The sequence below is a fragment of the Rhagoletis zephyria genome, unplaced genomic scaffold (genome assembly GCF_001687245.7).
Source record: "Rhagoletis zephyria isolate East Lansing unplaced genomic scaffold, Rhagoletis_zephyria_1.1 Rzeph_scaffold_00027, whole genome shotgun sequence".
NCBI classification, from domain to species: Eukaryota; Metazoa; Arthropoda; class Insecta; order Diptera; family Tephritidae; genus Rhagoletis; species Rhagoletis zephyria.
Window position 1 is genome coordinate 547,537 of NW_016157111.1, and position 14,954 is coordinate 562,490.

Consider the following 14,954-nt stretch of genomic DNA (forward strand, 5'->3'; position numbering starts at 1 on the left):
TGGGAGGCAAATTCTCACTTTCGATTAACACAACATCGCCTAGCTGAATAGTTTGTCTGCGTCTCTCCCATTTATGTCATGCTTGCAAAGTCGTCAAATGTTCGCGCTGCCAGCGATTCCAGAAGTGCTCGAACTTTTTCTGTAATTGTTGCGCATATATCAGATGATTTTCGGGAACATTGCCAATAGGTGGATCGGGACGTGCGTTCAGCGGTCGACCAATCAAAAAGTCGCCGGGTATGAGCGCCAAACTTCCGCTGGGATCGTCATAAAGGGGAACGAGAGGCCTCGAGTTTAAGCATGCTTCGATTCGAATGAGCAACGTACTTAACTGATTAAAGCATAGGGTCTGACGGCCGATAATCCATACAGGTGCTTCGTGGCTGAACGTACAGCTTCCTCCCATAATCCTCCATGATGAGGTGCGGCTGGAGTGATAAATTTCCACTGCATACCAATTGATGCTAAATAAATATCGCACCATATGATTTGATCAAAGTTGTGGATCGCTTTCCTCCAAGTCGAACGTTGAATGGGCCAGAGTAGTCCAATCCGGTATGGGTGGCGCCACCATCACCCGCTATTTAGGAAGGGACGCCATCTGCTGCTGTTGGGTGGCCCGAGAATGTCGCCGGCATACAGCACATTGGTTTGACTTCACCAGTTGTCGGGCATGTATAATCCAAAATTTCGGTCGCACGTAGTAAAGCATCTCCTGTATCCCGCCATGCATACATCGTCGGTGAGCATCGATAACCAGTAATTTTGCCAAAGCGCATTTCTTGGCAAGAATTATTAGATGGTTCTGATCAGCTGGAAATTCTGCATTAGTTAAGCGTCCACCGAGCCATAGGATACCTCGTTCTAAGATCTAAGATAGGGTCCAGCGGGAGCAGTTTACTCGACGTGCCAACACTAGAAAGAGTCTTGAGTATATTAATTTCAGTTTGGTAGAAATTACCTTGACTTTGACGTATGTGAATTTTCAATACCCATTCCTTCTCCTCTGCTGTAACCACCTCGTTTGAGCGCAGCTCCCGAAAGATGGGAATTAGGCGTCAAATGCGTGCGTTCGTATTGAGTAGCGCTTCCAGTCGGCAAAATCTTTCTACCAAGGGAATTCGCAGTGTTCCAAATGACGTCATTAATAATCGCGCCTCAACTCCCACACCAAGAAAGATATTAAGTGCACGGCTCTCAATGATGAAGACTTGTTGTTCGTCATTTGTCAAGTCAGGGAGTTCTGATAACGCCTTCTCGACCTGATGAAAAAGGGTTGGGCCACCCCACCAAAGTAGATTATTTTCTATTTCCGATGCAGTTATTCCACGACTCGCACAGTCGGCGGGATTAAATTCGGATATAATGTGGCGCCAGGTACCGGAGTCTGATTTCGATTGTATGTATGCTACGCGGTTAGCTACAAACTGTTTCAATGAAGCCGGATGTCGACGAATCCAGTGAAAGACAATCGTGGAGTCCCTCCATAAGTTACATGTAGCATCCTCCAAACGAAGAGCGCGACGTACATTATACATGAGTGTGGTTAGGAGTTGTGCGGCAGATAGCTCCAGACGGGGAATAGCTGCCACTAGGATGAAATGCGACTCCCCGTTGAGATCAATGCACTCTTTGTAAACAACTGCGGCATAAGCCTTGGTGCTCGCATCACGAAACTCGTGAAACGTTGGTATTGACGTTTCTGAAATGCCCAGCCAACGTGATATTCTAACTCGTTCGAGTGAAATGAGACTATCTCGAAATTTCAGCCAAATTTCCGGTAGCCCAGATGGCAAATTGGAATCCCAACTTAGTTTGGCCATCCTAAGCTTTTGAACCAGTATTTTCGTTGTCACGAAAACCGGGGCCAATAACACCAATGGATCGTATAGCCTGGCAATATCACTTAAGACCGTTCGTTTAGTAGGACTGCTATGAACTTTACATACCTTAACCTTAAAAAACAAAAGATTTGTGATGGGATTTCAATGCAGGCCTAGTACCACCTAGTACCGTAGTGTTAGAATCGCCCAAGTTCCTCTCCACGTTCGACGTTTTCGCGCTGTTGAGCGCTGCTATTGTTTGCGTGCTTTTCGAGTTCCACTTTTCTAACTCAAATTTACCTTGCCGGAGAATGTCACCAACGTCGCGCGCTTGATTGATGGCCAGTTCTGCGGTGTGAACACTGTCTAAGTAGTCGTTGACATAGAAGCTTTGGAGAATGCTGTCTCATGCTGCGGTTCCCCGGCTGACGTCAGCGATAACTCCCTAATTATCAAGAGCACATAGCTTCAATGTCCGAATGGCGTTGAAAGGCCCACTTGCCATACCGTATGCTACAGTTTTGAGCTGATAGGTAGGGTTCATGAGGGGGTTTTCTCCAAAGAATCTGCTGTCACTTTCGATGCATTGGGTCCACCAGTACTTGCCGGAACATCTTCGTTATATCTGTAGTAAGGGCTAAAGCATAGAGGCCGAATCGATGAAGGATGTCAAATAAATTATCTTGCAGTGGTGGCCCAGAATATTGCGTATTGTTCAAAGACACACCGGTTGATGCTTTTGCTGAAGCATTGAACACCGCACGGAATTATTCGTAACCGCGTGATGTGGTATGTAAAAGCATTGACTCGGATTTTCATCGGTGATGTCGACAGCCTCCACGTTCCCTAGATCCTCATACTCGTGCGTGAACCGAATATAATTCTCCTTCGTTGTTGAGTCGATTGCGTCTTCTATCGAGTTGAAGAAATTGTTGCAGGGCAGCAGGGTGTGACCTCCGAAGCGCGGGTGCATCGGGACGGAATGGTATCTGTACACAGTATTAACCATCTGGACATCGCGTGACAGTCTCGCAAAAAATGTCTTCACAAACGTCTATTTCGAGCATTGTTCCGCTAGATGGCTCTTTGATCTCCCAGAACCACTGTAAAAGTTGATGTATAGTGCTATCGTCATTGCCGACGTCCACTACCAATGAGCAGAGTGGCGACGCGGATGTATTAGATGCTGCTGGACCAAGTACTATCCAACCTAAACGCGTATTCAATGCACATGGTTCATTCTGGGCTCCAACTATTACGTCATTTAATATAAGTGACGGCCAGATGTCCGCTCCAAGGAGTAAATCCACCGGCCCTGGGACACCAAATGTTGGATCAGCTAATGGAAGATCACGTAAATGCTGAACGACGATCTGTTAGTTGTTTATCGGAGGGCGGTGAAAATTAATGATGATGCGCTAATCACAAAGAAAAATTTTTGCAAAATCTGATGAGAAATTTAAAAGTAAATTTGAACCAAAATATAAAAAGGTTTTATTTGGGAAGAACATTCTTTAGAAACCGATTTTTAAATCGCAAGATTGCATTCAAAATAAGAAAACAAAAAAATAACAGAATAATGCGCCCGTGGTTTTTATTACAAAATGAAAAGAACAATTAAGATGAAATCTCCTTTAACAGTTTACATTTTAAATATTTTTAATAAAAAAAGGTGCAAACCACGTAAGAAAAAAAGTACCAAGCACTGATAATGGTTTTTCATTTGAAATGTTATTACATTGGTATAAATATGGGAAAGAAAATACTCCGATTTATTGTTTTAATATTATCGAAGTGGCAAGGCCGTTGATAATACTCACAATTTATGAAACTTTAGAAAATTTTATTATCCGTCAAAAGTTGTTTATTGAAATTACCTTCCTTTTTGTATCATGCCGTGATCCAGCAACTGTATAATGGCGTGACATTCCAGCAAATGTGTAATGGCGTGACATACTTATGTATATATGTTGACTGCGCCAGATGCCCAAATATCAGTGATTCCAGATGATAATCTTGAACAGAAGCTCTTGGCTTGGCTTAAATTAAAGCTAGACCTCTCGACTACTATCTCTGAAAATGCCATTACTGCACCTTGACTTAATGGAAACTTAGTCATTTGTTATATACTCTTATTTGTTTTTATTTTTATATATGTTTTTAAATGAGGAATAAAATTTTTTAAAGTTTACTATGGGCTTCAAAGAGAAGTGTCATTGACATTGGTTATTGTGGTACACAAACTGTACATTAAATTCTTGTACAAAAATATATCTTTCTCATGATTCTAGAAAATTATAAATATAGTAAAATATTATAAAATTATCACCACCACTAGCGGAAATTACGACATTATATACAAATGAGCCACAATACCCGCTGGTGTAATTTTTTAATTTTGTACGTTTCAAAAAATAAATAATATGCATTCGAAACCTAAAAAAAATAAAAAATAAAATTATATACCGCGCTTTTATAAATGGACTAAAAATTAAAAAATAATATATCTCAGTCCCATAGAATTTGTTTTGATAACTTTTAATTTTGAAATTTTAGCAAGTTATTATAAGCAATTTATGAGAGTGACGACGAAAAACGTGGAGCGTATGCATTACAAAGCATTAGATTTAATTGACAGTAGTTAAACTACATAACATACACCTAAAATTTCTACAGAGAAATTACAAATTTGAGATCGATTTTAAGCGGTCGTTATTCGTATACCCACATACATACATATAACATATTACTCTTCATATCGCCCAACGCTTTTCATTTTCAATCTCATAAATTGTTTATAATGACTTTAGCTAAAGTAGTATTTTTATTTTATTTATTTTCAACTCTTTAGTCTTGTTTCTATAAAATTTTGCTATAGATATTAAAATAATTCAACCTGCATTGAAAAGCGAACAGAAGACTATAGCCGTCATCGATTCGCCAACAGTGAGCCAGTAGCAAAACGAACGAAACAAACTCGCTATCCATCCATGCTAGCTAACTTGCTTTGCTAGCTAACTTTGTTGTTGCTTTCACATGCAAAATTTTTCGTTAAGCGACAGGAACTCGAACATAGCAAGCAGCGAAGTGGCGAATCGATCGCGGCTATTTTCATTTAAAGAAATGGCGTATCGTCCATTTCCGCTGTAGCCTAACTTCGTCCGGCGGGGCGCCATCTATTTCTAGAGTTTTTCTTATTGTATGTATTTGATATGATACATACGACGAGGTTGATATCTAGAGTAGGTTTGCCATAAATACCTTTGCTATATTTATATTATAAATGGGGGTCTGGACACACAACATTGCAAGTTATAAAAGCGTTGTAAAAAATACACTTTTATAAAAAAAAACGTGTAATGTGCAAATATAGGAAGTTGACACTAAACGTACGTTTTATAAAGTGCACGCAATCCCTTCATCAAAAGGGGTCAAAATTTAATGCATAATATAATATCTTTTCAAACTCAATTTTTGGCTGCAATTTTTTATATACTTACATATTTATTGGCATCCCTTCACAGAGTTCATTTGTGCTGGAATCGCTATTTTAAATTACTCTCACTTTACTTTTAATAGGTGGAACCCATTACCCGCTGAATCCACAATACCTTCGTTCCCCTAATTGCGAAGAACACAATATTGTACCATTAAGCTATTTCAATAAAAAAGTTTTACTGATATCTTAATTTTTTTTTGTTTTTTATGGCCTTTTAACCATTATATTCAACAAAACAATAATTTACCCATAGCTATGCATAGGTAGAATTTACATCTACTATCACCACATCTCGTTACCGCGGTCACTGGGATATGAACTATTAGAAACGGCCACAAACTCAATAAAAATTGTTGACATTGTTTTTTACCATTGTTGTCTTAAACCAAATGATGGCACATTTTTATGTGTCTTTCCCTCCAGCATGGGGGGAAGGGGGGGTTTCAACCCTGAAAACCCCCCCATGCGGCCGGGCCTGGGTGGTCCTTAAATGTAGGAAGCAAATTTTTGCATTAAATTTCCTAAGCCTCAGCCCCTACGTCGATGCTACTATATCACAGATATCACATGTAAATTTTGGTCCACATTGTAGACGGCTAATGCGTGTCGCACAGGGGGCATAGTTCAAATTCCTCTATGGAGACTCAAAAAATTTAAATTAACTTTTTTTCGTCTAATACTCGAAATCGATACAACTATAAACGAAGATATCACATATAAATTTTGGTTCCGATTGAAGTCGGTTAAGGTGTGTCGCTCAGGGGTCAAAGTTCAGACTACCCTATGAAGACGTCTTGACCGACTCCAATCCGGACCAACATTTATAAGTGATATCCTTGATTTTAGTAGTATCGATTTTGGGTATTAAATGAAAAAAATAAATATCTTTAATTCCAAGTATGTATGTATACCGATACTTTTCTTTCTCCGATACCGATACACTCTTGAAATACTTTTTTTAAATGACACGATGGTATGGGCCGTCAGTCGAAAGGTCTAGGACGGTCGTCACTTTCTTGGGGGTGTTTTCCGTCCACATTCATTGCTGGAATACGACTATACTACGACAGTCGGGCTGATGGGTTTGACATTGGTCTCACACCATTGCTCGGATCGCCTTCTGAGCTGCCTCTCTTTCATATAAATGACTCCAACTCCATGGTGTAACAGCATATGCCGAGGGATGCATGGCCTGGGGGGTGCCTGGTTCCTAGTATGTCGACTCTGGATACCGATCGTCCTCCAGTTTCAACCAGACTTGTCGTGGGATCAGGATTACCGTACTTTTCCCATTTCCCGGTTACTCGTGGGAATCGCACGCAAAATCAAATTCTAAAACAAACAAAAGTTATCCAGGTGGAGCTCCAATACCATCACTTCCGGACCAAGCCTACCGCTACCTCTGGCGGAGTCAGTGGGCACGCGAATGGAGGCTCAGAAGTGTCGTCGGAAGCCATTGGGCTTCCTAACTCCGCCTGTTTATCAGGAGCTCTGGAATTAGTAGCGGAACCTTTGTCGACCTAAGCTGCTGGAAGTCTGGTGTCCGAAGTTTCTTCTCAAAGACTGATAGCACGTTATCCTAGACGACATCAGCTACCTCAGGACTAACCGAAGTCGGCACCTTGGTACAAGGAGTAAAAGTGCTCGTAAACGATGAGATCAACTCTCATGAGAGTTACGCCATGTTGGTGTGCGAATTCTCATGGGTTTTTACACGCACATTCATTCTCACTGGTATTTTGTTCTTAAGAAAATTTTTTCGGTTTTTCACTCGTTGCCATGTCTGTTTACACGAGGAGCTCTCACGCGGCCATATTTAAGAGAAAAATATGTAATAGTATAAAATACCGAATAAATATTCTGGGAGCTATATCGGGATCTTCAGGATTTTTTGGACTATTTTTGGGGGTTTACGGAACTACCTCGAGATTATGTAGATTCTCGGCGCTTTATAGGGATCTTCGGGATTTTTACACTATTTCGGAATTTTTAGGAGTACTTCGAAATTTTCGGAATTCCCAGGACTACATCGGAATTTTCGGCATTCTCGGAACTATAGTGGGATCTTTGCGCAACTTCGGGATTTTTGGCACTAATTTAAGGTTTACGAAACTATCTCGAGATTTCGGAGATTCTCGGCAATTTATAGAGATCTTCGAGACTACTTCGGGAGTTATAGACTACTTCAAGATTTTCGGGATTCTCGGGACTCGGGATTTTTAGAACTATTTCGGGATTTTCGGGTCAACTTGAAGACTTTGGTATTCTCGGCACTATTCTGGGATCTTCTGGACTACTTCGAAATCCTAAAATCTCGCAGTAGTCTCGAAAAATCCGACATATTCGCAAAATTTCCGAATTAGTCACAATAATCTAAAAATAGTCCAAATATCCCGAGGTAGTTGCGAAGATCGCAATATAGTGCCGAGAATCTCGAAAATATGGAAGAAGTTTGAAAATCCCGAAATACAGTAGAATCGCGGAAAAGTTAACTCGCGCAAAAGTTAATCGCTCGTCTGATTTAACCGAATTTCAGCGTTCACGTACCGCTATAAAAGTTAACTTTTGGGTTAACTTTTCTGAGCTTATAAATTCTTCAAACCAACTATTTGTTTGACAACAAAAACAAGCCCGACCTCAATTTGTTTACGGGTATTCCCCGAGTATCTTTTTGTCATGAGCGTTTGAATTTGTGAATTCTGTATTGTCTGAGTGTTTAAAAAATGTCAACAAATCAGAGAGTCATCGCAAACAAGATTAAATCTACATCAAAAAGCTCTTTCAAGATTCTACAGTAGTTCCAAAAATTCCGATGTAGTCCCGGGAATCTCGAATTAGCCTCGAATATCAAGAAGTAGTCGCGAAAATCCATAAACAGTGCCGAGAATCCCCGAAATCTCGAGGTGGTTTCGTAAACACTAAAGTAGTCCCAAAAATCCCGATATATCCCCCATAATCCCCAAAATCTCGAAAAACACGTAATAGTCGCAAAAACCCCGAATTAGTCCCAAAAATCCGAAGAGGTCCTGAAAATCCCGAAATAGTACCGAAAAACCCGAAGATTTTCGTAGAACTGGAAGTTGGAAGATACAGGTATCTTATTTGCGTTGCATAAGAAAAATATTGTTTAGTTGAAAGATCACAAATTGATTCGCTCTACAAATCAAATTAAAAATAAATTTGATTTCTTATTTGGGTGATACACCAAAAATAAAAGTTTTTTAGGATTTGATTCAACTTTCAATTCAGAAATAAATTTGATTTATGGATTTGTGATTTGACTAATTTAAAATCACGCAACCCTGTTATGCGTTATTAGGCATCTCATACAGTGTACAGCTGAGAAAAGAATGTCTCAACATGTAGCATATGAGAGCTGAGAATATGAGTGGGAGTGTAAGAAAACTCCTAAACATACTTGTTACACGAGTGAGAATATTCAAGTCATGAGAACTTATGAGAATTCCATGATAAGAATGAATACCCACTCTTATTACTAATTAGAGTCTAATTATTAGTCGGTGAGAATGAGTGTGAATTCCTATTCTCAAGGGATTTACTCTCATCGTTTACGAGCACCTTAACTTTTAACCCTACTTCTGGCTTCGTACTCTTAAACTTTCGAGAGAGGAGAGTTTTAAAGCGAGCTCTAGATCGTGGGAAGTCCAGGGAGGAGGCTCTACAATTCGCCAAGAGCATTTCAACTTCCGATGGGAAGCTGAAACGGGTGCGCTCCGAGGAGCAATCCCCTCGTGACACTGTCACAAAGAAGCCTCGAGAGGCTCATATGGAGCCAATGAAAGCTGCCTACAGCAAGGTTGCGAGTAGTGTCCGTTGACCCCGTCAACAAACCACTTGGAGCGGAGCAACTGGTTCCGTGGAACTCACCGTACCTTTTAGAATATCTTTGAAGTCGCCAAGCACGATTTTGATATTATGACGGCGGCAGCGCTCGCACGTGCGCTCAAAGAAGAAGAGATCCTTGAATGCCTCATCCTTCTCTTCCGTCGGGGCATGGGCGCAGATGAGCGAGATGTTGAGGCTTTGCCTTGCTTCTTTACTGGAAGTGTTTTTACGTGGCGGGTCCCAAACCCAGCGCACAACCCATTGCTGGGACTGGGGTGGTGTCGCAACCAAACGTTTATATAACGAGCCGCTTGCTCCAAGCAGACACCCGCTTGCAGCCGCACCTACTGGTGAACAGACGCTGCAGACTTCAGTGAGCCCTTAAACCGAATAAGTCGGAGTGGCCCCACCCTCCCTCTCTTTCTGCCGTGACCCGGGCTCCACTCGGATTAGTTACCGCATCTTGCACATGGGTTGCTCACGTTCAGTGTTGCCAGAACTTTTTGGTGTGACCGGCTAGATTGGACAAAAACAAACGGCCAAATGTTACAACTAGAATTCACATGTTTTATTTAAATACAAAAATTACAATTAGAAAGACTAGTAAATCCTTAAATTTTTTTCGGTTAACGAAGATTATACGTAGCTAAGCTGTACACCACTTTATTTTTGTTTAACAAAGGAAACTGTCGTTATACGTAGCTAAGCTTTACATCAACATTTGTAGTAGGTTGCTTTTTGACCTGCAAAATGGCTATATTATATTTGCTTAGTCGGAGGGCAACATTTTAGAAAATGAACACGTAAAGCTGTGAGAGGGCTGAGGAAAACAGGGCAACATTATTTCGAGAAAAGAAAACGCAATGATACAAAAACAGAAGGTAGTTTAATTTATTGACATTCCTGGTTTTTGCCGACCACTTCATTTTTAACAAGTTTGTGACATTTAACTAAAATCTTGCTACCAGATTCACTAGCAGCAAAATTTTTGTTTCTTGAACAAGTAAAAGAAAATTTTGAAGTTAGTGAAGTTGGATGAAAATATTAAATGTCTTGCTACTCCAAACTGCCAGAATTCGGTATACCTGAGCAAAGGTTCGCAAATGAAGTTTTTTGCTTTTCACGGGATAGAGTACGTAATACGATCTAATGCAGTTTGATAACAAATTGCTGACGAAAAATATTTTTAAACCTCTAAACGATGCATCGTTATCCGTGGATGAGGGAGGAGATTGAGTTAAAATGATGCTGCAACATTACCAATTTTTGGATTATCGGTATTTTCTGATAAATGAAAATTTATATGCATAAATATAAGCACGAAAATATGTATTTGTGACAAAAATTATCCACATAAGATGAAAACTACTGCAGTTTCATTTTATAAAAGGTTTGTTTATAGAAAAATGCATAAGTAAGACCGTTCGGGTACGGTTCGGTTATTTGTACTTTGCCTTTGGGTTATCGTGTCCAAACGCGTGACCCGAATGAAAAAAATTTTACATACACGTCTAGCAAAAGATTTCTGCTTAAAAATTCACTTTTTTTTTATAAATTTGGCCGTGGATTTTGCGCAAAAATACTGTGGATGGCGTAACCGGAGTTAGGCTGATGAGATTATTTTACCTAGCGCGGCCGAAGGCCACCAACGTGGATATAATAACAAAAATAAAGTATGTTTGAACGGTGATGCAATTATTTACAGGTATTGTCTTCCCAGAGAGTTTTGCTTCACATCGAAATTCTGCTCTTTTAATTTCTAAGAGTTGCTAATAAAACTTCACACTTAAATTTAAGACATTCATAACAATAATTTTATGAAGAAAATCGCCGCTACGTCCTCCTAAATATAAACTATGATGCGACACTTAAGCAAGTTTTGCCTATTTTTTTCTCTTTTTCAAATTCTTGCTTTTCCACAATAGTTTTTCATTAAAAACGGCCTCAAGCTCAATAAAAATTGTTGGTTATTTTTCTTTGGTTTATTTAATGTTTATTATTTTTTTATGAATATGTAGCTGATTACTTAACAAACACCATATACCACATGTAGATTTCAGACTTTGTGTAAAAATTATGAAAATTCTGCAAAATTTCAGCAAAATTTGTAATTTTTTAATCAGCTAAAATGACGCGTCCCAGTTTATATGTATTTGGGTCGCTCGCTTAAAACAAAAAACATTGGAATCGGTTAACTATCTGAAGACTTTTCGGGTTTCGGGTTAGAAAAAATTGCCTTTCAATTTTATATGACACAGTCCGACTTGAAAATTTTCTCCGAGATGAGACTAGCCATTTTTAAGAGATTTTGGATCACTAAATTTTTAAAAATAGAAACTTATATATTTGAATTTTAATAAAGTAAGGAGAATAGCCAATACCAAAATCGGCTAAAAACGGCAATTTTTTTTTTTTGCAAAACGGCTAACAAATCGGCTGCCGGCTAAACCAATTTTCTCCTGCTGTTTGCTATCGTAACCAGCTAAATTTAGCCGCAAAACGGCTAAAATGGCAACACTGCTCACGTTGCCCAGAGTGCGCGAACGAGGACGCAAGAGTCGGGATCGAGTATAGCCATGCACCTGTAACTGCATACCCAATTGCACTCTAATTTAATTATCTATATATAATACTTGAAGGGATTTTTTTGTTCAGGTCACCAGATCTACACCGTTCATTCGATTTAAAAAAATGAGGTCTCGAATGAAAGGGCTCGGGCTGTAGAAGTGCTATAGGGTTTACTTTTTGGAAAAGAGTTGCCACCTTTTAATTAGTACAATTTGGGTATCAATCTAAATTGTTTTGAAAAGGTTTTTTTTTTATTACATGCAAGGGGTTGCCACCTGTTTAAAAAATCTAATTCAATTTCACTTATGGAAATTGGATAAGTTCATCACAGTATTGGTATCGGGCGGGAGAGGTTTAAGTAGGTTTTAGTTTGGAAATATTTTGTGGAGGGTTCTCCCCTAAAAAGTTACTAAGGTATGTAAAATATTAAAACATGGATGTCAAGCAAAAGTGAGTTGAGAGATTTACTTTGAGCATCCATACTATTTTTGTGGTTTGAAATATTAAATTCAAATTGAACTAAATTAATAAAAGATGGGTATCAGTCGAAATAATTTTCAAAAAGGTTTATTTCTAATCTTCATGCAGGAGGGTTGTCACCTGTTCAAAACATCAGGTTTAAGGTGAATTAAAGCAATTGAGTAATGAAAATATAAATGGGTGTCCGACGATAGAGGTCTAAGAACGTTTCAGTTTAAAAATATTTTAAAGAGGGTTGCAACGTAATTGAAGTGGAATTTAATTCAACTATGCACAAGGTGTATTAAATATCAATATATGGGTGCCTCACTAAAGAGCGTTAAGAAATCTTTAGAATATTTTTGAGGTGTTTGAAGAGGATTGCCACCTGTTTGAGAATATCCAAATTAATTACTTATATGTTAAATGCATTATTAAAAAATGAGTTTGAAAATGCTTTTTCTCTTAGCATTATTTAGAAGGCTTTCCACGAGTCTAAAAATCAACATCCACTTAATTCATCAGTTAGTTGAATTATATATGATAATGCTAGGAAAAAGAGAAAGGTTTCCATCTGTTTAAAAGTCGCATTTAGTTAACTTTTACTCAAGTTATATGAAATATTAAAAAATGAAAGCCAAAAGTGGTGTATATACGGTTTATGGAGAATTTTGTTCGCTTTCATTTGTATTACGATTGTTGAATTGGTTTTGTAAGATATAGGTGGTTAAGTGGAACCTTTTTTTAAGCTGAACAACGGTAAATTGAAAATATCTCGAAAACTTATCCATAGAATAAAAAATTAACTCGATTTTCGGAATCAGCGGGCGATTGTACATAGGAATTGTATAGTGGCATCTATTGAAAATTTTTGCTGTAAACTAGTGTTATTATAAGGTTAGAACTAGTTTTTTATGTTTTTCCATAAATGGGAAATTTCGAGTTAATATGCTTTTGAATAAAGTATGCGAAATGTACAAAATAATATGTTAGTTCGCTTTATTGATCTTTAATGTTAAGAAATAATAACGTCTGGAGCAAATAAATGAATTGCGAATTTATATTTAAACTTAACTTTTTCAGCTTTTTGTTTATCTATTCCTCTGGAAAGGGATATTTTAGATATAAAGCCTTTTGAAAACCATTTCGATTGATATCCATATTGTAATAATTCATTTAACTTATTAAATAATTTGAACAGAATTTCCAACAAAAAATTATAAAAAGATCTTACTAGAAATGCACAGAAAAAGCCCTTTAATTTGATGCCTCATTTTTTTAAATCGAACTCACAGTGCAGGTTTGATAACACAAGAAATGCCTTCGCGTAGTACATATATATGTTACCGGCCAAACCCGATCTTAGGACAAACTAGTTTCTTCTGGGCGAAATTAGTTCTATCTAGATCCGATACACCCGTCTAACGTAGGGCTGCCAGACGTCCTGATTTTCCAGGATTTGTCCTGATTTAGACAAATTGTCCTGGTGTCCTCTTCCACACTTAAGTTGTCCTGTTTTTTTTTTAATGAAGGTCGATGCAGACAATCCCTTAATTTTTAGCAGATTTTTGCTATATAAAAGCTTTTAGTCATTAGAATTCGAAAATTGAAACCAAAGGTATTTTCTAACATGTTGAATATTTGGTGAGTTTACCTGCTTTCTGTTTAGTTTACTTGGTTAAAATCTTGATTTTTTTTAGGCAAATGCCAAAAAAGTGTAAGTTCCATCAGGTACACGGCTGAGGGGTGATACACAATTATTACCCAGTAGATAATTTCAGGAGATAAAATCTCATCCACATCTCATAAACTGAGGGGCAGCTGCTTTTAAAAAAGAGCTTTCAGAAGGGCTTTTGTAGGACGCCTTTTGAAGTTTTTTGAAAATTTTTCTTAATTCATAAAAATAATTCTTCTTTAAGGAATTTATTTAAGGTTCATATCAAATAGTTTTATTTAGATTTAAAATGCTTATTGAATCTTATTTTTAATGCTAAGTCATATAAACATATACTTAAGTACATAATGAAGAATAAAAATGTATGCATCATTCGAAAGTGCTTGAATGAAGAATGAAAATTTATTCGATATTTGAAACTACTTGAATGATGAATAAAAATTTATTCGTTATTTGAAATTACTTGAATGATGAATAAAAATTTATTCAAAGTGCATGAATGAAGAATAAAAATTGATTCCTCATTCAAAATTGTTGAAAAGACGAATGAAAACTTATTCTGCTTCTAAGCATGTTTATTTTATAGTAAATAAAATTTTTATTCAAATAAATGGCCATAAACGATCTTCCATACCAAATTACTTCGTTGTAATTTTGTAAACACGTGCTTGCGCTGGATTTCGGCTTTTGAGTAACAGATGGCGCAATATTTATAACCTAATCGCATACATACGTACATTAGACTGCATCACCAAAAAAAGTTGCGGTTTTTCCGCCGGGATTACAAAATTATATTTTAAGACGTCCACCAAAATATTTCGGAAAAATAGAGCTGGACCGATTTGAAAATACCTCCAAAAATTAAGTTTTTTATGAATAAAAATAGTTTCTTAAAGAACTTTTTGAAAAAAGTCCCCTCAGATGACAAATTAGATTAAGCTTAAAAAATCTGCATAAAAATATTCAAAAATCTTTTCAGCGGAATCGTAAGAATGAGACTTTGATGCTGTTTTTTTTACTTTTTTCACAGATTGGTTTACGAATAACTTGATTAACTGTGCAAAAATGTTCTGATTTAGACTTG

General features: G+C 37.7%; 1 protein-coding gene across 1 annotated transcript; it reads right to left on the reverse strand.

Annotated features, from left to right (window-relative positions):
* Nucleotides 1-253: 253 nt before the first annotated feature.
* LOC108363438 (uncharacterized) lies at nt 254-3,181 on the reverse strand. The gene is made up of 2 exons (XM_017616805.1): nt 962-3,181; nt 254-915 (listed from the first exon to the last, which is right to left on the reverse strand). The coding sequence occupies exon 1, from the start codon at nt 1,821-1,823 to the stop codon at nt 1,059-1,061; it is 765 nt and encodes a 254-aa protein (XP_017472294.1). The 5' UTR covers nt 1,824-3,181; the 3' UTR covers nt 254-915; nt 962-1,058.
* Between the last annotated feature and the right edge of the window lie 11,773 nt (nt 3,182-14,954).

Excerpts from the sequence above, each read along its gene's own strand:
- LOC108363438 (XM_017616805.1), bottom strand. The coding sequence starts at position 1,823 with ATGGCCAAACTAAGTTGGGATTCCAATTTGCCATCTGGGCTACCGGAA.